Raw genomic sequence first — 22719 nt, 5'->3', positions numbered from 1 at the left:
AGAAAGAAAGAAAGAAAAAAGAGTGAGAGAGAGAGAGAGAGAAAGAAAGAAAGAAAGAGAAAAAGAACAACCAATAACAAAATAAACTGAGTTCAGGAAAGCTCCTGGCATCAAAGGGGTAAATGCCGTATACCTTTTCTTCCCTTCTCTCCTGTTTCTACCCCACTTCTTTGTCCAAACAAAGGAATAATTATTAAATGGTGCTACGGTCTTTCCAAACCTTCCCTGCTCAGGCTTGAAAAGACCGTAGCACAATTGTAAGTGGAATGTCAAAACAGAGGGACCGTAAGATTGAAGGCCCCACCCAAATCCTAACCAACAGCAAATGACCTTCAAGATCTATTCTGTTCACTTACTCATTTTTTTTGTTAACCCAGATACTGGTTGGCTTTTTTGTGGCCCTTGTTCCCAGGCTGAGCTAAATCTCTTATCACTGCGGCATCAGATCTTTTGCCACCTGAGTCTGCCAGCCTACTTATTTGCTCTCGACCTGCCCAACAAAGGGCGGCTCCCCCAGTTCTTTCTGTGGGACGCCACCCTGGAACTCGGCCCCCTTCCTTCTGCTTTCTCTTTCATGTGCACCAGCCAGTGGGGTGGAGTGAGACTTTAGGAGCAGTACACCGTGACAGAAAGAACACAGGCTCTGCAGTAAATCAGACTTGGTGCAAATTCCTGCCTCTACCATTACTAGCTGCATGGTCTTGGGAAATTTTTCTAATCTTTGGAAATTTCATGGTGGCTCATGCCTGTAATCCCAGCACTTTGGGAGGTCAAGAGTTTAAGATCAGTCTAGCCAAATATTGAAACCTGGTCTCTATTAAAAATACAAATAATTAGCTGGGCATAGTGGCGCATGCCTGTAGTCCCAGCTACTCGGGAGGCTGAGACAGGATAATCGCTTGAACCCGGGAGGTGGAGGTTGCAGTGAACCAAGATCGCACCATTGCACTCCAGCCTGGGTGACAAGGGCAAAACTCCATCTCAAAAAAAAAGAAAGAAAGAAAGAAAAGAAAATTCCTTAACTTCCCTGAACTTCAGTTTTTCCTTCTGTAAAATGAGAATAAAACCTGTTTCACAGGATTGTGGTGAGGAATAAGTGCAATGAAAAATGCTGCTTTGGGAGGCTGAGATGGGAGGATCACTTGAAGCCAAGAGTTTGAGGCCAGCCTGGACAACATAGTAAGACCTTATCTCTACACAAAAATTATTTAAAAAGAAAAATGCTAAGAGTCTAATACAGGGTGAGGACAACTAGGCGGTAGCTGGTGCAATTACCTGGTGGTAAGAGATGAGTTTTACCTGGCAGGGTGGGCAGAGCCCACAAGGCACAGTTGCACTCTGCTGACTTACACACTGGGCACAACAGGCACAGTGCCCATGGTGCACAATGCTTCTAAAAGCCCTTGAAAATGTTTTAAATGATTTCTTTTTTTTTCCTTTGAGATGGAGTCTCACTGTCACCTAGGTTGGAGTGCAATGGTGTGGTCTTGGCTCACTGCAGCCTGTGCTTCCTGGGTTCAAGCGATTCTCCTGCCTTAGCCTCCTGACCAGCTGGGACTACAGGTGCACACCACCATGCCTGGCTAATTTTTTAATATATACAGGTATTGATCGACTTACCACCTATGCAACTTACGACCATTCGACTTTACGACCACAATCACTAGCCACGACTGCTCCACGTCTGGTAGCGCAAACGTTGCCCAGCTGGGCATACAACAGTGCGGACCAGCTTCCGGCAGCACTACCATCTCCGCGTGCACCATTTCAACTGTACATATAGCTTACTCAACTTACGACCAAATCGTGTTACGACCGGTCCGCGGTCCGGACTGTGGTCGTAAGTTGAGCACTAGTTGTATATGTATTTTTCTTTTTTTTCGAGACAGAGTCCTGCGCTGTTGCCAGGGCTGGAGTGCAATGGAGCGATCTTGGCTCACTGCAACCTCCACCTCCCAGGTTCACACGATTCTCCTGCCTCAGCCTCCCGAGTGGCTGGGATCACAGGTGCCCGCCACTGAGCCTGGCTAATTTTTTGTATTTTTAGTAGATATGGGGTTTCACTATGTTGGCCAGACAGGTCTCGAACTCCTGACCTTGTGATCCGCCCGCCTTGGCCTCCCAAAGTGCTGGGATTACAGGCGTGAGCCACTGCGCCCAGCCTAATTTTTGTATTTTTAGTAGAGACGGGGTTTCACCATGTTGGCCATGATGGTCTCAAACATCTGACCTCATGATCTGCCTGCCTCGGCCTCCCAAAGTGCTGGGATTACAGGCGTGAGCAACCTCACTTGGCTGATTTTCATTTCTTTTATAATCAGAAGGAAAAGAATGAAACTTTTAGGTCAAAGAAATATTAAGATTGTTATAGCACTCAATTACTAATTACAAATATTAATTATATATTATATTAGTATTATCATATTCTTCTTTACATTGTTGGGGTTGTAAAATCCAATTTTTAATATTTGTTTTAAATGAAGGAGGAGCCCACAAAGATAAAAGTGCTCAGGGCCCAGGAAAGTTATAATGTGGCCCTTACTTTCAAGGCTCCTGGAGGATATCTCCACTAGGAAGTCTTTGTAGACTGGTGAAAAGGGATGTGAGGGAGGAATAGGTGGGAAGGTGGGAGAAGAGAGACGCCAAGATAGGGGTGGAAGGAAAGAGCTGACCCTTAGTGATCCCATCATTTAAGGGATAAGCTTTCTTCCTGTCTGTGATTTATCTTCTTTTGCCTGTTCCTGTCTCTGAACTTACATTTGCTTGGGCCTAGTGGGTAGGAGACTCACCTAAAACACCACTTTACTCACGTCACTTACTGGATCAAGAATGCAGTCAGGTAAGGCGGCTTATGCCTATAATCTCAACAACTTAGGGGCAGAGGCAGGAACATGGCTTCAGGCCAGGAGAGTGGCCTGAGCAACACAGCGAGACCCTATCTCTACAAAAAATTTGAAAAGTAGCCAGGCGTGATGGTGCATGCCTATAGTCCCAGCTAGCTGCTCAGGAGTCTGAGGTGGAAGGATCCTGTAAGCCCAGATGTTAGGGTCTCTAGTGAGCTAAGATTGAGCCACTGCATTCCAGCCTGGGCAACAGAGCAAGATCCCATCTCTTTATATATATATATATATATATAATTTTTTTTTTTTTAAAGACAGTGTTTCACCATGTTGGCCAGGCTGGTCTTGAACTCCTGACCTCAGGTGATCCGCCTGCCTCGGCCTCCCAAAGTGCTGAGATTACAGGCATGAGCCACCACGCCTGGCCGAATCCATCTCTTTAAAAAAAAAAAAAAGAGGGCGGACTCAACAATCAATTAAAAATTTTTTTTAAAGGATATAAATATACAACTGCACAACAACAAAACAACTCAACTAAAAAATGTGACAGGACTTGAACAGTCACTTCTCCAAAGACATGCAAGTGGTCGATCAGCACATGAAAAGACGTGCCACATCACTATCACTAGGGAAATGCAAATCCAAACCACAGTGAGATACCACTTCACACACATTATAATGACTACTATCAAACAGAAAGTAACAAGTGTTGGCAAGGTTGTAGAGAAACTGGAACCTTTATGCATTGCTGGTAGGAATATAAAATGTTGCAGCCACTGTGGAACACTGGATGGTGGAGTCACACAAAAAAATTAAACACACAATTACCACATGATATAGCAATTCCACTTCTGAGTCTACATCCAAACAACTGAAAGCAGGGTCTCAAAAGATATTTGTATACCCGTGTTTACAACAGCATCAACAGCCAAAAGGTTGAAGCAACCCAACTGTCCATCATAGATGAATGGATAAACGAAATGTAACACATACCTACAACAATATTATTCAGCCTTGAAAAGGAAGAAAATTGTGATGTGCTACAATACAGATGAACCCTGAAAATATTATGCTAAGTGAAGTCAGCCAGACACAAAAGGACTACGGTATAATTCTACTTACATGAAGTACCTAGAGTAGTCAAATTCATACAGACAGCAAATAGAATGGTGGTTGCCAGGGGGCTGGGGAATCAGTGTTTAATGGGTGTAAGGTTTCAGGGTGGGAAGATGAAGTTCTGGAGATGGATGGTGGTGATGAACGTGAATTACTTAATACAGAAGTTGCCCCTTATCTGCGGTTTTGCTTTCACAGGTTTCAGTTACCCGTGGCCAACTACAGTCCAAAAACATTAAACAGAAATTTAATAGAAAAAGAAAATTCCAGAAAAGAACAATTCATACCTTTTAAATTATGTGTCGTTCTGAGTAGCGAGATGAAATCTCATGCCCTGCTCATCCTGCCTGGACAGTGAATCATCCTTTTGTATCCATGCTATAAATGCTTAGTAACTGGCTGTCACGATATCACAGCCCCTTGTGCCCAAGTAACCCTTATTTCACATGATGGTGGCCCCAAACCACAAGATAGTGATGCAGTTTGGACCTGCCAAGAAATGCTTCCTTTAAGTGAAAAGGTGAAAGTTCTTGACTTAATAAAGAAAAAGAACTGTATACTGAGGTTTCTAAGATCTACAGTAAATAAGATATTTTAAGCGAGGGACCACTTTCACATAACTCTTATTACAATAGTTATACTTGTTCTATTTTATTATTATTGTTAATCTCTTACTGTGCCTAATTTATAAGTTAAGCTTTATCATAAGTATGTATTTATAGGAAAAAACATAGTGTAGATGGGGTTCAGTACGATCTGAGATTCAGGCCCCTACGGGGGCTTCTGGAATGACTCCCCTGTGGAGAAGCGGGGACTACTCCACCACTGAACTGTCTGCCCAAAAATGGCTAAAATGTTAACACTTGTGCTATGTTTATTTTACCATAAATTTTAAAAAAGAATAAAAGGCTGGGCGCGGTGGCTCACACCTGTAATCCCAACACTTCGGGAGGCTGAGGTGGGCAGATCACTTGAGGCCAGGAGTTCAGGACCAGCCTGGTTAACATGGCAAAACCCCGTCTCTACTAAAAGTATAAAAATTAGCCGGGTGTGGTAGTGCACGCCTGTAGTTCCAGCTACTAGGGAGGCTGAGGTAGGAGAATTGCTTGAACCCAGGAGGCAGAGGTTGCAGTGAGCCAAGACCGAGCCATTGCACTCCAGCTTGGGTGACAGAGCAAGACTCTGTCTCAAAAAATAAATAAATTAAATTAAACAAAAAAGAAAAAAAAAGTAAACAGCTCCCCTTTGCCGAGGTTCTAATCCCTCAGCTAGCTGCCAAGGTATCACCTCTTTTTACTTGTGAGCAGGCTTATTCTGGAGGTCCTCTCCCCTCCCCCTTCCTGAACATCCTCCAGGGTAAATCGTCTCGGTGGCTTCTCACATGGTATGAGGTATTCTACCTTTACCTAGAGCAGATACACGTGAAAACGTATTCTATCCTTCTCTGAGATACCTGCTGCGCCCCTTTGTAAGAACTTTGTCCATCTTTCAAGGGCAAGGCTCAGATCCCCTCCCTCACCCATTCATGAAGCCTATGCTGACCCATTTCTCCCTTCTACTTCCCCCACCCCTTTTTTCTGAGACAGGGTCTTGCTGGGTCAACCAGGCCGGAGTGCAGTGGCATGATCTTAGTTCACTGCAACCTCCATCTCCTGGGCTCAAGGGATCCTCCCACCTCAGCCTTCTGAGTAGCTGGGACCACAGGTGTATACCCCATGCTTGGCTGATTTTTTTGTAGAGACAGGGTTTTGCAATATTGCCCAGGCCTGTCTCGAACTCCTGGGCTCAAACAATCTGTCTGCCTTGACCTCCCAAAGTGCTAGGATTACAGGCATGAGCCACCACACCTGGCCATTTCTCTCTTTTTTCTCTTCTCACCAGACAACTAAAAGTCTGGTCTTAGACTTCCATTGCTGTCAGTCACCTGTTTCCACATCAGTAAAAGCAGGGAATGTCTGTCCTAACGACAAATGTGACTGTGTATAGGAAGACAAAGGTGTATAGACCAACCAAGGGTTTGTTCCTCTCTCCCCCTAACTAGCACATGCTGAAAACAGTCAATAAATAACTGATAGTTTGTCCGGCCCAGCCTCATAATGAACCAAACGATGGGCATCCATTCTCAGAGTGCTGAGCAGTAGAGCCCAGCCCCAGCACACCTTCAGGGAACAATGGGGTTTTGATGCTGGGTCTGTATCAGAATGGAATTAGCCAGTAGAATCCCTTTCAAGAAAAGATGGGTTTCTAACAAGCACCCAGAGCTAATCACCCATGTGACTGAGTGCTTACCAGACACTACACACTCTTCTAGATGTTCTACATGGGTTGTCTCATTTAACCTTCATAAATCATAAGATAGGTACTATTTTCCCTATTTTGTGAATGATGAAACTGGAGCTTAGAGGTTAGAAATACTATCTTTAGCAGGTTTTTAAGAAAGGATTTCACTGCTACCTTTGAAGATTTCTTTTCCACATTTAACTATAAGGGTTTCTGCTACATTCTTTGCCACAGCTATAAATTGTTAAAGGAATGAATGTAAAGCCCTTCCTTTAGGCTTATAAAATAACCTTCCTTCCTTCCTTCCTACCTACCCTCCTTCCCTTCCTTCCTTCCTGACTTCCATTTATTTTATTTTTTTGATGGGCTCCCACTCTGTCGCCCAGGCTGGAGTGCAGTGGCACAATCTTGGCTCACCTCTGCCTCCCAGGTTCAAGCAATTTCCGTGCCTCAGTCTCCTGAGTAGCTGGGATTACAGGGTGTGCATCATCACACCTGGCTAATTTTTTTTTTTTTTTTTTTGTATTTTTAGTAGAAATGGGATTTCACCATGTTGGCCAGGCTGGTCTCAAACTCCTAACCTCAGGTGATCCACCTACCTCGGCCTCCCTAACTGCTGAGATTACAGGTGTGAGCCACCACGCCCAGCCTCTTTCTTTCTATCTTTTAAATTAGAGATGGGTCTCGCTAGTTGCCCAGGCTGGTCTCAAACTTCTGGCCTTAAGGGGTCCTCCTAAGGGGTAGTGCCAGAACTGGCCCACATCCATGAGGCTTCAGATTAAAACCGAACTAAGGAGCACACTCTAGTTGCCTCCTGCTTCCTCCCAGGCCTTTCCCGTGTGGGGCAGGCAGACAGAGGTGGGAGTTTTCCCACCTGGGCTGAGGCTTCCACGACTGGTCTGGAGACGGGGATGTTGAACAATTCTCTTTCACTGGGATTAGAAAAGGCCTTCACCTACCTCTTGGAGAAGGAGTGGTCAGGAGGCTGGTCATTGTCACTAGTGGTTGAGTTCCTTGGAGAAGAGGCAGATCTGTAGGAAGAGGGGCAAAGACAGAATGTGGCGGGTGGGCCCCTGGGGCTTTGAGTCCTGGAAACCCCAGGAAAGCCTCTGGCGCCAGGTTTTCCTAGGTCCCTTCCCCCTTTCCTCTTGTCCTCTTCTGGTTTCCCTGAGTACCCCATCAGGCTCCAGGTACCACGCTCTGGAGCAGGTCTGAGGCCGCACGCACTTGCGGAGGTGGGTGTTACCTTCGTACGCTCTCTCCCGATCCTTTCACTGGGCCACGAAATTTACCTAGGACATCTCTCAAGGCCTGAGAAAGTCAGGCAAAGGTTCGCAAATCAGCGGCGGACCCAGTTTCGCCAAAGCGCGGTAACAGGTACCCTGGGATTCCACAGTCCGGCGTTCTGGTGACGCCGTCCACCAGGTGTCAGGAGAGGGCCGGGAAGCTCAGGACCCGCGCCCAGGCTCCGGAGCGGAGGGGCGCAGCGCGGTAACCCGGCCGGGACCGGGAGGCAAGGGCCGTGGGCCGCCTTCTGGCCCGCCTGGGCCGCCGGGCTGCCGGGCTGGGCCGCCCCCTCCGGGCCTGCCTTCGCCGTTCAGGGCGTCGTCCGCGCACAGCCTGCCGAGCCTCACTTGGCCCCAGCCCGGGCCTCGAGCCCGGGAGACCCTCGACGCCCCTGCGGACTGGGGTGGACGCGGCTGGCTGGGTCGGTCCTCGCCCCGCGGCCCCGCCCCCGGCCCTGCCCCGACCCCCCCGCGTTACCAGCACCTGGCTGGGCGCCCTGCGCGGGGACGGCCGGTGTGTCCCGCGGCCGCGTTCCTGCCGCCGCGACCCTCGGCCCCAGCCGAGCGCTGAGCTTCGGCCGCTCCGGGTTTCGGTTCCTGCCGCGGCCGAGGTGGCTGCCGCGAGTGTGGACGACCCGGCTCTGCGGCGCGCCCGCCCTCCCCTCGTGCTCACCTTTCCAGTCCGACTGGCTGCCGGGGAAGGGACGGCGCCGCTCCGCGCGTCCTTTTGAACTCGACGGGGGCGGGCACCGCGGAGGCCGGCGGAGGCCGACCGAGGACCCCGAGCGGAGGGAGCCGCGGCGGCGCGCGGGGTTGGCGTAGAGGCCGGAGGGGGTGGGGGGCAGGCCGACGGGGTGGGACAGGAAAAGCCGAGAGAATCCGCCCTCCGCAGGTCCCCTCCGCTCCCCCGGGAGGAAAGGCTGCCTGCCCTTCTCCGATGGTCACTTTGCCATCCGTCCGGAGCCGCTTCCTCTCTCGCCCCGAGGCTCTGGTGTGGGACGAGATCGGAGCCGCGGGCTAACTGGGATCCGTCCCATTTCCCTGGGCTTGACGTTCTCTGAATTTTCAGCTAATGTGGAAAGTTACATTTATTTGCGTTTGTTTATCACTTGCTCACATAGGTCTGTGTCCCGAAGCTCGGCAGATGAGCGAACTTAGCCAGCACACCCCAGGCCGTGAAGCGGGGAGGTGAAGCGGGGAGAGCCACAAGCCTCACCCGGGTCTTCCCAGCTGGTCGTTCTCGTGGGGCAGCATTGAGCAGCGGTCAGGAGTGTCATGGACTTTGGATTCAAACAGCCCCAGCTCCTCTGCTTGCTAGCTGGGTGACTTTGGGCAAATTACTTAATATCTCGAAAATCTGTTTCCTCATTCCTAAAATGCGAGGCTGAAAGTGATCATGCCTATAAAGCCATCTCATATCCATGGTTCTAGAGCATGGTGAGCACCTCAATTTGAATAATGAGTACCATGCTTTAGCTACCTCTTGACTCACTCGTTTGCGGCAGGAAATGTTCCCAAATTAATCAGAAGAATTCAGTGACTAAGAGGATGTGATAGTACAGAACACAGGCACTGGAATCAGCTCTGCTGTGTGGTCTTGAACAAGTTGCTTCGGTTTCATTTCTCTTACCTGATAGAGTGACTGTTGGGACGAAATGAGTTAGTAAATATATACTGTAAAGCATTAGAACCTTGCCTGGCACATAGTAAGTGCTCAGTAAAGGCTATATATTGTTACCTTGGCCTCCCGTTTAGGGCTGGAACGCTGTGATTATTCCTTCCCTCCCAGTGATACAAACTTCTGTGCTTACTTCGCACTCCTGTGCATTCTGTAGGTTTGTGAACCAGTATTTATACAGAAATACTTTCTATAGAAAGGCATCATCAGATTGTGCATGTTAATCCAGGGAACAGACTGAAAGAGAAGGTCTCAGACGAAAGAGGCATAAAGGGAGAAAACAAAGCCATAAATAAAGCAAGAGTAGTTGCTTTTATTCCTAAAAAGTTCGTTGATAAAAGAAACCAGAGGGCTGGGCGCTGTGACACATGCCTGTAATCCCAGCGCTTTGGGAGGCTGAGGCAGGTGGACCACCTGAGGTCAGTAGTTCAAAATCAGCCTGACCAACATGGTGAAACCCCTTCTCTACTAAAAATACAAAAATTAGCTGGGCATGGTGGCACACACGTGTAATCCCAGCTACTCGGTAGGCTAAAGCATGAGAATCGCTTGAACCTGAGAGGCAGAGGTTGCAGTGGGCCGAGATCGTGCCATTGCACTCCAGCTTGGGCAACAAGAGCAAAACTCCATCTCAAAAAAACCAAACACAAACAAAAAACAAAAACAGAGAAGGAAAACAACAAAAAAGTGATGAAACTCATTTTATGTAAATATATTGTGAGAAATATATGTAAATATATGCATGGGAAAATGCCAATCCAACCAAGAATGGCAAAGAAAGTGACATGCTGGCTACACATATGTAACTTAATAAAAGAAAGGTCAGCCTGGCTTGTCCTCAGATAAGAGAATATTCAAGAGAAAAGGAAATTCAAATCCTAGAGGGCTAAATCCAAAGGAGGACAATTGCTGGCATTGACATACTCTAGCTGACCACTCTGATCAGGAATTCCAGGAGAGATTGAGATCATTCTTGTACCTGGGTTTGTCTCTTTCACATTTTCTATTATGTGTTGAAGATTGTTTAGAACTACAGACTCAGAAGCTATCTGGCTCAACTGACTCTACTGATTTGCTGTCACTTTCACAATTTTGACAGTTGTTAATAATGTTCCCTCGATAAGCACCTTTTTACTTCTCTTTAAAATGTAACCGGCAGGGTGGGGTGGCTCATGCCTGTAATCTCAGCACTTTGGGAGGCCAAGGCAGGCGGATCACCTGAGGTCAGAGTTCAAGACCAGCCTGGCCAACATGGTGAAACCCTGTCTCTTCTAAAAATACAAAAATTAGGCAGGCATGGTGGCGCACGCCTGTAGTCCTGACTATTCAGGAGGCTGAGGCAGGAGAAGCGCTTGAACCCAAGAAGTAGAGGTTGCGGTGAGCTGAGATTGTACCACTGCACTCCAGCCTGGGCAACAGAGTGAGACTCTGTCTCAAAAAAACCCAAAAAATCCTAAATAACTAAAATAGTATAATTGGATTGTTTGTAACACAAAGGATAAATGCTTGAGGGGACGGATCCCCATTCTCCATGATATGATTTTATTATGCGTTGCATGCTTGTATCAAAACATCTCATGTACCTCATAAATGTATATATCTACTATGTACCCACAAAAATTAAACATTTTAAAAAATGTAATCTTAAAAAGTTTGCTGATACATAATACATTTTTGTTTTGTTTTGTTTTTTGTTTTTTTTGACAGGGTCTTGCTCTGTCACCCAGACTGGAGTGCAATAGTGTGATCTTGGCTCACTACAACCTCCGCCTCCCGGGTTCAAGTGATTCTCCTGCCTCAGCCTCCTAAGTAGTTGGAATTACAGGTGGATAATTTTTTGTATTTTTAGTAGAGATGGGGTTTTGCCATGTTGGCCAAGCTGGTGTCGAACTCCTGACCTCAGGCAATCCACCTGCCTCCGCCTCCCAAAGTGCTGGGATTACAGGTGTGAGCCACCATGCTCAGCCTGATACATGATTTTTTTAAATGTAGTCACATACTTCGTTTTATTTTATGTTTTGAGATGGAGTCTCCCTCTGTCGTCCAGGCTGGAATGCAGTGGTGTGATTTCGGCTCACTGCAACCTCCACCTCCTGGGTTCAAGCAATTCTCCTGCCTTAGCCTCCAGAGTAGCTGTGATTACAGCTGTGCACCACCACGCCTGGCTAGTTTTTGTATTTTCAGTAGAGACAAGGTTTATCTTGTTGGCCAGGTTCAAACTCCTGACCTCAAGTGATCTGCCCACCTCAGCCTCCCAAAGTGCTGGGATTGCAGGCGTGAGCCACTGAGCCTGGCCAACATACCTCATTTAGGAAGTGTAAACATACAGAAAAACAGGATCCAATATGCACATGCTCAGCATGAGTCTGGTATAAAATAAAGACTATTGTAAGCAGTGTGCGTATTATGCTCTTTGGTGTGTGCTCTCTATCTGGATGTCATGTCTCAAGTTCTCTGCATGTCTTACCTAATCTGTCAGTATGTCCTTCAAACTGCTGGACGGCAGGGACTGGAGGATGCTCTTGCAATTAATTCTATATAGAGAGGCATACAGATAGATGATTAACGAAGCCTTGTGGTGGTGAACTACCAGTGTTCTCCAAGGATTAAATGCTAAACCTCAGAAACTGCAACAGCTATCCTTTTGTCAACAGACTTCAAGGGGCCTCAGGGGAGGGGACAGGAGACATTCATCTCCACCCAGTTTTATTGGCCTTCAGCCCCATCTTGTGCTGCTGCCAGGATGGCAGTTTTCCCCTGGACAACACTACCATTTTGTCAGTCAGGGTAAACAAGCTGTTCCCCAAATGGCCCTATCCACCCTAGGTAAGCATACTGGCCCTTTCCTCTGCCTACTTGGAGTCTTCAGTAGGGCCATATGCAAACAAAGTGCCAATCTCAAAATTGAGCAAAATTTTTCACTTCAGGTGTGCCTCTATTGCAGCAGTTACTGCTTGTCTGCCCCACCAGACTGTAAGTCCCCAGAAGTCTCTGGCACATGCCAAAGAGGACCAGTCTCCTGAGGAGAGGAGGGAAAGCCCTGGAGAGAAAAGGGTTGAGGGCCTTGTGCAGCTAGGGGCCTCTGTTGCCAGCACTTTCCCTGTAACACTCCCAGCAGTGATTCTGAATGCCAAAGGAGTGGAACACCTTTTAGGAGAGCTATGAAAAGGGACAGGCAGTAGGGCTTTTATCATTTGAAAAACAACTCTCCTTTCAGGAAATGCAAGCTTCTCTTCCATTACTGCTGTACACAGTAGAGATCCTTTGAAGATGATCTTTTTTTTTTTTTTTTGAGACTGGGTCTCACTCTGTTGCCCAGGCTGTAGTGCAATGGTGTGATGAAAGACCACTGCAGCCTTGATTTGGGCTCAAGATATCCTCCTGCCTCAGCTTCTGGAGTGGCTGGGGCTACAGGCATGTGCTACCATGCCCAGATAATTTTTTATTTTTTGTGGAGATGGGGTCTTGCTTTGTCACCCAGGCTGACCTTGAACTCGGGCTAAGGAATCCTCAAGCCTTGGCCTCCCAAAGCAAAGATAATGCTTTTTAAAGAGTAACATCAATCTGGCCATCATGGTGAAACCCCATCTCTACAAAAAATACAAAAATTAGCCAGGTATGGTGGCAGGTGCCTGTAATCCAGCTACTCGGGAAGATGAGGCAGGAGAATTGCTTGAACCTGGGAGGCAGAGGTTGCAGTGAGCTGAGATAGTGCCGCTGCACTCCAGCCTGGGCAACAGAGCAAGACTCTGTCTCAAAAAGAAAAAAATAATTCACCCTCCTCATTATGATCCCCTCCTATCACTGGTCTTCTTCCCCTCATAGGCACTAAGAAGTCTGGTAATAGTGCCAGTCACAGGTCGCCATTTCCCTGGCCATAGGATGGACACATCATGCAAATTGGGCCAGTTAGATTCTTTCTCTAGGGAATGTGGATCTAGAGACGACACAGTGGCAGAATGTGGCAGCTGCTGGAGGGGCTGTCCACACATTCCTGACATTCCTGCTGCAGATATCCTGGTGCTGATTCTTGTCCTTCCTGCACCCTGATTCTTTTGCCTCTATGAGCTGCCTGATATCCTTCCAACATATTCTTTTTTTTTTTTTTTTTTTGAGACAGGGTCTCACTCTGTTGCCCAGGCTGGAGTGCAGTGGTGCAATCTCGGCTCACTGCAACCTCTCTGCCTCTGGGGTTCAAGCGATTCTCACTGCCTCAGCCTCCAGAGCAGCTGTGACTACAGGCACACAAGGCCATACCCAGCTACTTTTTGTGTTTTTTGGTAGAGATGGGGTTTCATTGTGTTGCCCAGGCTGGTCTCAAACTCCTGAGCTCTGCCAGGAGCTCTGAAGCGATCTGCCCACCTCAGCCTCCCAAAGTGCTGGGATTACAGGCATGAGCCACTGCAACTGGCCCCAACATATCCTTTTTTTTCCAGACAGAGTCTCGCTCTATTGCCTAGGCTGGAGTGCAGTGGTGCAATCACGGCTCACTGCAACCCCTGCCTTCCAGGCTCAAGCGATCCTCCCACCTCAGCCTCCCAACTAGCTGGGACCACAGGTACATGCCACCAGGCCTGACTAATTTTTTGTAGAAATAGGATCTCACTATGTTACCCAGGCTGGACTTGAACTCCTGAACTCAAGCGATCCTCCGGCCCCTGCTTCCCAGAGCTGGGATTACAGGTGTGTACTACCATGCCCAACCCTAACATATCCTTTATTGCTTAATTTTGTCACTTTGATACTTGCAACCAGAGAATCCACATGAGTGTACTTCCTTCTGTAGTCACTGTTACAGGGAATGACGACATCACCAAGTTCTAGTCTCTCAAGCCTAATTTAGAGTAATTCCTGGCTGAGTGTGGTGGCTCATGCCTGTAATCCCAGCACTTTGGGAGGCCGTGGCAGGTGGATCACTTGAAGTCAGGAGTTTGAGACCAGCCTGGGCAACATGGTGAAACCGTCTCTACTAAAAATACAAAAATTAGTCAGGCGTGGTGGTGTGCACCTGTAATCCCAGCTACTCGGGAGGCTTAGGCAGAATAACCACTTGAACCTGGGAAGCGGAGGTTGCAGTGAGCCAAGATTGTACTATTGCACTCCAGCCTGGGCAACGAGAGTGAAACTCCATCTCAAACAAAAAAAAAAAAAAGGAAAAAAAAATTCCTTAAAACCTCAGTTTTCATCATGTGTCTCCTTCTACCCCACCACTAAATCTTGCCCATTCTGCTCCCTGCTCAATATTCTGTCTTGTTAAAGATCTTATTTTTACCCCCACATCATTGTTTCCCTCATGCCTAGTACTAGTACTCAGTGCTTGGTAGACAGCTGATGCTCAGCAAATGCTTGCTGAATGGCTGAACGAATGGTGAGATAATCTCCTCCAAAAACAAGAAAAAAGGTGGAAGGGTTTTGGCATTTATGTATGCTTATCAAGGTGGCAGGACTTCAGAGCTATTTTTAAAAAATGTTTTCACAACTATTTCCACAGAAAGTAACAATAGGACTTGAATCCAAGACTTCCTTTTAAATTTTTTTTTTTTTTAGACAGGGTCTCCCTCTGTCAGGTTGGTGCACAGTGGTATAATTGTGGCTCCTTGCAGATTCAACCTCCCAGGCTCGAGTGACCTTCCCTTCTCACCTTCCTAAGTGGCTGGGAGTACAGGTGTGGTCTGCCATGCCTGGCCTAGTTTTTAAATTTTTTGTAGAGATGGGGGGTCTCTCTTATGTTGCCCAGGCTGGTGTCAAACTCCTGTGCTCAAGTTATCTTCCTGCCTCAGCCTCCCAAAGTGCTGAGATTAAAGGTGTAAGCCACCACACCCAACCCTTTAAACATTTTTTAAAAAAATAAGAGGTGGAAGCCGGGTGCGGTGGCTCACGCCTGTAATCCCAGCACTTTGGGAGGCCGAGGCAGGTGGATCACGAGGTCAAGAGATCGAGACCATCCTGGTCAACATGGTGAAACCCCGTCTCTACTAAAAATACAAAAAATCAGCTGGGCATGGTGGCATGTGCCTGTAATCCCAGCTACTCAGGAGGCTGAGGCAGGAGAATTGCCTGAACCCAGCAGGCGGAGGTTGTGGTGAGCCGAGATCGCGCCATTCCACTCCAGCCTGGGTAACAAGAGCGAAACTTCGTCTCAAAAAAAAAAAAAATAAAAATAAGAGGTGGAGATCTCACCATCTTGCCCAGCCTGGTCTCGAACTTCTGGGCTCAAGCATTCTTCCCACCTTGGCCTCCCAAAGGAATCCAGGACTTCTGACTCCAAATATCTTGCAATTTCCAGGATATGGTGATGATTATTATACTTTGTATCCTTTCCCTTCACTTGCGGTTTCATATCTTCCTCTCTTGTGCTCCGACCCTTACTTGTACCAAGTACTATATTGTAAACACTAGATATAGCTCTAAAATGTTATTACCCCTTTCCAAGTGTATCTGCTTATCAACCAAAGTGGGAAAGACATGCAGGATTATGAAGAAGAGTCTGTGGCCCTTGGAATCATAAAAGAATTACAGTCAGGAGTTAGAATGAGCTGGGGTCAGGGATGTGACTAAAGCTTTCTGAACCTGGGGCAGAATCAATAACCGTACCTAGGTAGAAAACAGTGTGCTGAGTTGGAACAATGCTGTCAAATAATCCACAGAGAGTCAGAATCAGACTTTATTTAACAATCTGAAAATGTGTTCTTCTGGCTTTAAGTCTTGCAAAATGAGTCATAAGTCAAAGAGGTTTGTTGAGTATCCTCTCAGTATGTATGGTGATGTCTCTGTATAGACAAGTGTCTGTGTCTATAGATACTTTTGCTTTTTATTGTGATTATAGCTTCACTTTAATGTAAAAAGTCTTTATTTTTTTTAAGATGGGGTTTCACCATGTTGGTCAGGCTGGTCTTGAACTCCTGACCTCAGGTGATCCACCCACCTCAGCCTCCTAAAGAGCTAGGATTACAGGCGTGAGCCACCGCGCCCGGCTTAAAGTCTTATTCTAATAATGCTAAAACCTGAATTAAATATTCCCTGAGTCTAATACTCTCTTCTCCCCAGCCTGCCTCTCTCCATTCCTCCCATAAGGCTGCTCCCCCACCTCCATTAATGCCAGGTCTTTAGAGAGCACCAGCATTCCTAGTGAGAACCCAGGGATGAATGCTGGTTCTTATATCCCTCTGACCTATACCCTCTGGTTGAAGAGCTTCTCTGGGGAGGTGTGGGTGGGGGGAGTCTTGGCAGTTTCTCTTCAGAGCTGTGCACTTTCACTTGTAGAAACCTGGAAAGTAAACATGATTGTGTTAGGTGTTGACCTGTCTTCCCACTAACGACTTATGGAGGGGTTAAACTCAATTTGCTTCTGCTGAATTATACTTCATGTAATGCCACTGGCCTCTCTTGAGGGAGGCAATGTGAAACTGGTTGTTGGGATTATTGCAAAGCCTTGTTGCAGATATTGTTCATTACATCATCTCTTTATGATGATTCACAGGAGAATTTTCTTTTTTTTCTTTTTGATACATAGTCTTGCTCTGTCTCCCAGGCTAGGGTATAGTGGCACAATCATAGCAAACTGTAGCCTTGAACTCCTGGGCTCAGGTGATCTCACTTCAGCCTCCGAGTAGCTAGGACTACAGGAACACACAACCATGCCTGGCTAATTTATTAAAAAATTTTTTGAAGTTGGGTGTGGTGGCTCACGCCTGTAATCCCAATACTTTGGGAGGCTGAGGTGGGTGGATCATTTGAGGTCAAGAGATCGAGACCAGCCTGGCCAACATGGTGAAACCCTGTCTCTACTAAAAATACAAAAATTACCCAGGCGTGGTGGTATGTGCCTGTAATCCCAGGTGCTCAGGAGGCTGAGGTAGGAGAATTGCCTGAACCTGGGAGGTGGAGGTTGCAGTGAGCTACAATCATGCTACTGCACTCCAGCCTGGGCAACAGATTGAGACTCCATTTCAATAAATATATATTGTTGCCTAGAATGGTCTTGAACTCCTGGGCTTAGTGATCCTTTCCCCTCGGCCTCCCAAAGTGTTGGGACTACAGGTATGAGCCACTGCACCCAGCCTCTTTTTCATCTTAGTAGGAGTTGTTGTTCTCTTAAGGAATAAGCATCATTTCTGGTGAGTTAGATCGTTACTATTAAAAAAAAAAAAAAAAAAAAAGAAGGAATGAGCATCATGAATTGGGTTAACTGACAGGATTTTCTCTTCTTGGATTTTAGAAAGTCTGGAACCAATTTCACAGTCATCCTTAGTAAGCTTATTTTATAGAATGCATTTTTTGTACTTGCCTAATTCAATGGCTCCATTTTCTATGACTGTCCTGTCTGATATAATTTTCTGCTATATGTTGTGTGTGTATGTTAATAAATATAAATACATACAGCTCATGTGCTGCATAAGGATGTTTGGTCAACAATGGACTCTATATACAAAGGCAGTCCCATAACATTATAATGGAGCTGAAAAATTTCTACTGCCTAGTGACGTAGCAGCTATTATCAACACTGCAGCCTTCATAACATCACAGCCCAATACATTATTCACATATTTGTGATGATGCTGGTATAAACAAACCTACAGCGCTGCTAGTTGTAAAAAGTATAGCAAATGCATTATGTACGGTATATAATATTGATAACAATAACAACTATATTACTTGATGCATCTAATATACTATACTTCAAAAAATATTTTTCTATATATATTGTTTTTTATTTTTTTTATTTTTTTGAGACGGAGTTTCGCTCTTGTTACCCAGGCTGGAGTGCAATGGCGCGATCTCGGCTCACCGCAACCTCCGCCTCCTGGGTTCAAGCAATTCTCCTGCCTCAGCCTGCTGAGTAGCTGGGATTACAGGCGCGCACCACCATGCCCAGCTAATTTTTTGTATTTTTAGTAGAGACGGGGTTTCACCATGTTGACCAGGATGGTCTCGATCTCTTGACCTCGTGATCCACCTGCCTTGGCCTCCCAAAGTGCTGGGATTACAGGCGTGAGCCACCGCGCCCGGCTCTATATATATTGTTTTTGAGACAGAGTCTCACTCACTCCATCACCCAGGCTAGAGTGCAGTTCCGGCTCACTGCAGCCTCCATATCCCAGGTTCAAGGCATTCTCATGTTCTTGTGCCTCAGCCTTCCAAGTAGCTGGGACTACAGGTGTACGCCACCACACCCAGCTAATTTTTGTATTTTTAGTAGAGATGGGGTTTCACCATGTTGGCCAGGCTGGTCTTGAACTCTGGGCCTCAAGTGATAAGCCTGCCTCAGGCTCTCAAAGTGCTGGGATTACTGGCATGAGCCACCATGCCCGGCCTACAATACATTTTATTATTATTTTAGTGTGTATTCCTACTTATTAAAAAAATTCTGCTTATTGGCTGGGCATGGTGGTTCATGCCTGTAATCCCAGCACTTTGGGAGGCTGAGATAGGCAGATCACGAGGTCAGGAGTTCACGATCAGCCTTACCAACATGATGAAACCCCATCTCTACTAAAAATACAAAAATTAGCCAGGTGGGTGGCACACACCTGTAATTCCAGCTACTCAGGAGGCTGAGGCAGGAGAACCGCTTGAACCCAGGAGGCGGAGTTTGCAGTGAACCAAGATCATGCTACTGCATCCCACCCTGGGCGACAGAGCAAGACTCTGTCTCAAAAAAACATTCTGCTCATTAAAAAAAACATTGACTGTTGGCCGGGCGCGGTGGCTCACGCCTGTAATCCCAGTACTTTGGGAGGCTGAGGCGGGTGGATCACGAAGTCAAGAGATCGAGACCATCCTGGTCAACACGGTGAAACCCCGTCTCTACTAAAAATACAAAAAATTAGCTGGGCATGGTGGCACGTGCCTGTAATCCCAGCTACTCAGGAGGCTGAGGCAGGAGAATTGCCTGAACCCAGGAGGCGGAGGTTGCGGTGAGCCAAGATCGCGCCATTGCACTCCAGCCTGGGTAACAAGAGCGAAACTCTGTCTCAAAAAAAAAACAAAAAAACAAAAAAACATTGACTGTAAAACAGCTTCAAGTAGGTCCTTCAGGAGGAGGCATTGTTATTACAGAAGATGACAGCTTCATTTGTGGTAATGCTCTCAAGATCTTCTAGTGGGATAAGATGTAAAGGTAGAAGACAGTGATATGGGTGATCCTGACCCTAGGCCAAGGTATGTTTGTGTGTTTTTATTTATTTGTTTATAGATGGTGTCTAGCTATGTTGCCCAGGTTATATTTGGACTTGTGGGCTCAAGTGATCCTCCTGCCTCAGCCTCCTGCATAGCTGGAACTACTACAGTACATGCCACCACACCCAGTTCTGTGTCTTAGTTTTTGACAAAGTTTCAAAAAAAAAAACAGAAAAAATAGAAAAAATGTAGAAAAAAGCTTACAGAATAAGGATATAAAGAAAATATGTTTTGGCCAGGAACAGTGGCTCACACTTGTAATCCCAGCACTTTGGGAGGCCAAGGCAGGCAGATCACCTGAGGTCAGGAGTTCGAGACCAACCTGACCAACATGGAGAAACCCTGTCTCTACTAAAAATACAAAATTAGCCAGGTGTGGTGGCGCATGCCTGTAATCCCAGTCTCTACTAAAAATACAAAATTAGCTAGGTGTGGTGGTGCATGCCTGTAATCCCAGCTTTTTGGGAGGCTGAGGCAGGAGAATCACTTGAACCTGGGAGGCAGAGGTTGCTATGAGCTGAGACGGCACCACTGCACTCCAGCCTGGGTAAGAAGAATGAAACTCCATCAGCCGGGCACAGTGGCTCACACCTGTAATCCCAGCACTTTGGGAGGCCAAGGCGGGTGGATCACAAGGTCAAGAGATCAAGACCATCCTGGCCAATATGGTGAAACCCTGTCTCTGCGAAAAATACAAAAATCAGCTGGGTGTGGTGGCACATGCCTATAGTCCCAGCTACTTGGGAGGCTGAGGCAGGAGAATCGCTTGAACCCAGGAGGTAGAGGTTACAGTGAGCCGGGATTGTGCCACTGCATTCCAGCCTGGCGACAGAGCAAAAGCAAGACTCCGTCACAGGAAAACAAAAACAAAAACAAAAATAGAAGGAAACTCCATCTCAAAAAAAAAGAAAGAAAGAAAGAAAGAAAAATATATTTTAATAGTGTAGCCTAAGTGTATAGTGTTTATAGAGTCTACAGTGGTGTACAGTAATGCCCTCGGCCTTCACGTTCACTCACCATTTACTCACTCACTCACCCAGAGCAGTTTCCAGTGTTGCAAGCTCCATTCATGATAGTGCCTTATACAAGTGTATCACTTTTTATCTTCTATACAATATTTTTACTGTACTTTTCCATGTTTGGATACACAAATATTTACCATATTTACCATGGTGTCACAACCGCCTATAGCATTCAGTACAGTAACATGCTGTATAGGTTTGCAGCCTAGGAGCAATAGGCTATACCATACAGATGCAAACAATAACAAAATCGCCTAATAATGCATTTCTCAGAGCATATCCCTGTTGTTAAGCAACACATTACTGTCTAATATACATATTACTTTTTTTTTTCTTTTTGAGATGGAGTCTCAGGAGGATCAACTTGAGCTCAGGAGTTTGAGGATACAGTGAGCTATGATCATGCCACTGCACTCCAGCTTAGGTGACAAGGTGAGATACTGTCTCTAAATTTGTTTTTTCTTTTTTGCGACGGAGTCTGGCTCTGTTGCCCAGGCTGGAGTGTACTGGTGCAATCTCGCCTTGTTGCAGCCTCTGTCTCCTGGATTCAAGCAATTCTTCTGCCTCAGCCTCCTGAGTAGCTGGGACTACAGGTGAGTACCACCAAGCCTGGCTAATTTTTGTATTTTTAGTAGAGACAGAGTTGCACCATATTGGCCAGGCTGCTCTCAAACTGACCTCATCATCTGCCTGCCTCAGCCTCCCAAAGTGCTGGGATTACAGGCGTGAGCCACTGTACCCGGCCCTATATACATATATATATATATATGTATATATATATATATACACACACACACACACACACATATATATATATATATACACACACACATATATATATTTTTAAATATCTTAATTCCTTTAACTCCTATAATAATTTGAGGTTTAATTAAATACATGCCTAGGAGATAGGGCTAAGTCAGACATAGGGAAATGAGCACAGAGACACCTTGAAGTCCCAGTTCATTCTTGCTTCCTCTGGTTCCCACCTGCTTGACTACCCTGAGGGTATGGTTCACTGCTGGATTCATCTTGTATCCTGTGGTGAGGATTCCAGCCTATTGCCAAACTCCTGTCAATCTAATGCCCAATCTGTTCTCTGTATATGTGGTCCTACCTCTTCTTGAGGTTCAGGTGCTGTGAGGTTGCTCTCGTCTGGTACCATGGAGACTTCAAGCTGGTCTTGGCCCTACAAAGAGAAGAATTCTGCCAGTAAGAGGTGGCTCAACCTTTCCAGACTTTCAGTGTAGAAGTGTCTTCTGTGCCTTATACTTTACAAGGGTCTCATTATTTGTACTATTACAAAGGGCAAACATACAGTGTTGTTTCACCATAGCCTGAGGGCATTGGGAAAGGCTTTCATCCATCCTTTTTTTACAGATGAAGAAACTAAGATTCAAAGGGTAAAAAGACTTGCTGCAACAGGAAACCAGTTATTTGGATTCCAGAGTTGTTTCCGTGATCAAACACCATGTGATCTTTGTGACGTGGCGTAGATGCGTAGATGTATATCTGTATGGGAGTGTGAGGACTTATAACTACTACCTGCCACTTTTAGATGAACCCTCTTCAAGAATGTACTGCAACTCTCACACTCAAGTGATCCTAATCCATGATAAGCAGTTAGGAGAAGCAAGTGGTAAAATGATTTCTTTGAGAAAAATTTTAGGTTCTGAGATGGGAACCCAAGGTGTAGGAAGGCCAGTCTAGGCCATGTGTAGGGTGCATGCCTGTAGTCCCACCTCCTCAAGAGGGTGAGGCAGGAGAATCACTTGAAGCCAGGGGTATCAAGGTTGTAGTGCACTTGTGAATACCCACTGCACTCTAGTCCGGGCAACATAGTGAGATCATCTCTAAAAAACATAATTTTTTTAAAAAAAAGAAAGCCCTGCTTAGAAACTTATATGCTAGGGAAAGACCCTGTGAGGTTTAAAACAAGTTTTTAAAAAAAATGAAATTTAGGCTGGGCGTGGTGGCTTACGCCTGATCCCAGCACCTTGGGAGGCCAAGGTGGGTGAATCACGAGGTCAGAAGATCGAGACCATCCTGACTAACATGGTGAAATCCTGTCTCTACTAAAAATACAAAAAATTAGTCAGGCATGGTGGACATGCCTGCAGTCTCAGCTACTTGGGAGGCTGAGGTAGGAGAATCACTTGAACCCAGGATGTGGAGGTTGCAGTGAACTGAGATCACACCACTGCATTCCAGCCTGGGCGACAGAGTGAGACTAAACAAAAAATTTAATTCACAAACTATAAAATCCATACTTTAAAAGCAGAACCAATCTTTTTTTTTTTTTTTTTTTTTTTTTTTTT

At 46.1% G+C, this 22719-nt stretch overlaps 2 protein-coding genes and 1 long non-coding RNA gene across 5 annotated transcripts in view; all 3 read right to left on the bottom strand.

Annotated features, from left to right (window-relative positions):
• SMAGP (small cell adhesion glycoprotein) overlaps positions 1–8184 on the bottom strand; it is a 24726-nt gene extending 16542 nt beyond the window's left edge. Inside the window, exons 1-2 of the mRNA XM_032284795.1 lie at positions 8001–8184; positions 7196–7267 (exon numbers count right to left, since the gene is read on the bottom strand). Of these exons, the coding sequence (XP_032140686.1) occupies positions 7196–7229 (34 nt within the window). The 5' untranslated portion in view covers positions 7230–7267; positions 8001–8184. The remainder of the gene's footprint in view (positions 1–7195; positions 7268–8000) is intronic.
• Positions 8185–8335: 151 nt separating this feature from the next.
• Positions 8336–9632, bottom strand: LOC116555834. The gene is made up of 3 exons (XR_004270695.1): positions 9003–9632; positions 8739–8893; positions 8336–8591 (listed from the first exon to the last, which is right to left on the bottom strand). It is a non-coding gene; the product is annotated as an uncharacterized LOC116555834 (long non-coding RNA).
• Positions 9633–16176: 6544 nt separating this feature from the next.
• Positions 16177–22719, bottom strand: part of BIN2 (bridging integrator 2) — a 43939-nt gene continuing 37396 nt past the window's right edge. For all 3 annotated transcript variants that reach the window (XM_032284745.1, XM_032284765.1, XM_032284755.1), the window contains 2 exons: positions 21519–21590; positions 16177–16467 (listed from right to left, as the gene is read on the bottom strand). In XM_032284745.1, coding sequence (XP_032140636.1) covers positions 16438–16467; positions 21519–21590 — 102 coding nt within the window. In that variant the 3' untranslated portion in view covers positions 16177–16437. The remainder of the gene's footprint in view (positions 16468–21518; positions 21591–22719) is intronic.

This window comes from Sapajus apella, unplaced genomic scaffold (genome assembly GCF_009761245.1).
Source record: "Sapajus apella isolate SASKATOON/1434 unplaced genomic scaffold, GSC_monkey_1.0 scaffold2, whole genome shotgun sequence".
Taxonomy (NCBI): domain Eukaryota; kingdom Metazoa; phylum Chordata; class Mammalia; order Primates; family Cebidae; genus Sapajus; species Sapajus apella.
The sequence above is the reverse complement of the archived record's forward strand: the minus strand, read 5'-3'. Positions and strand labels throughout refer to the sequence as shown.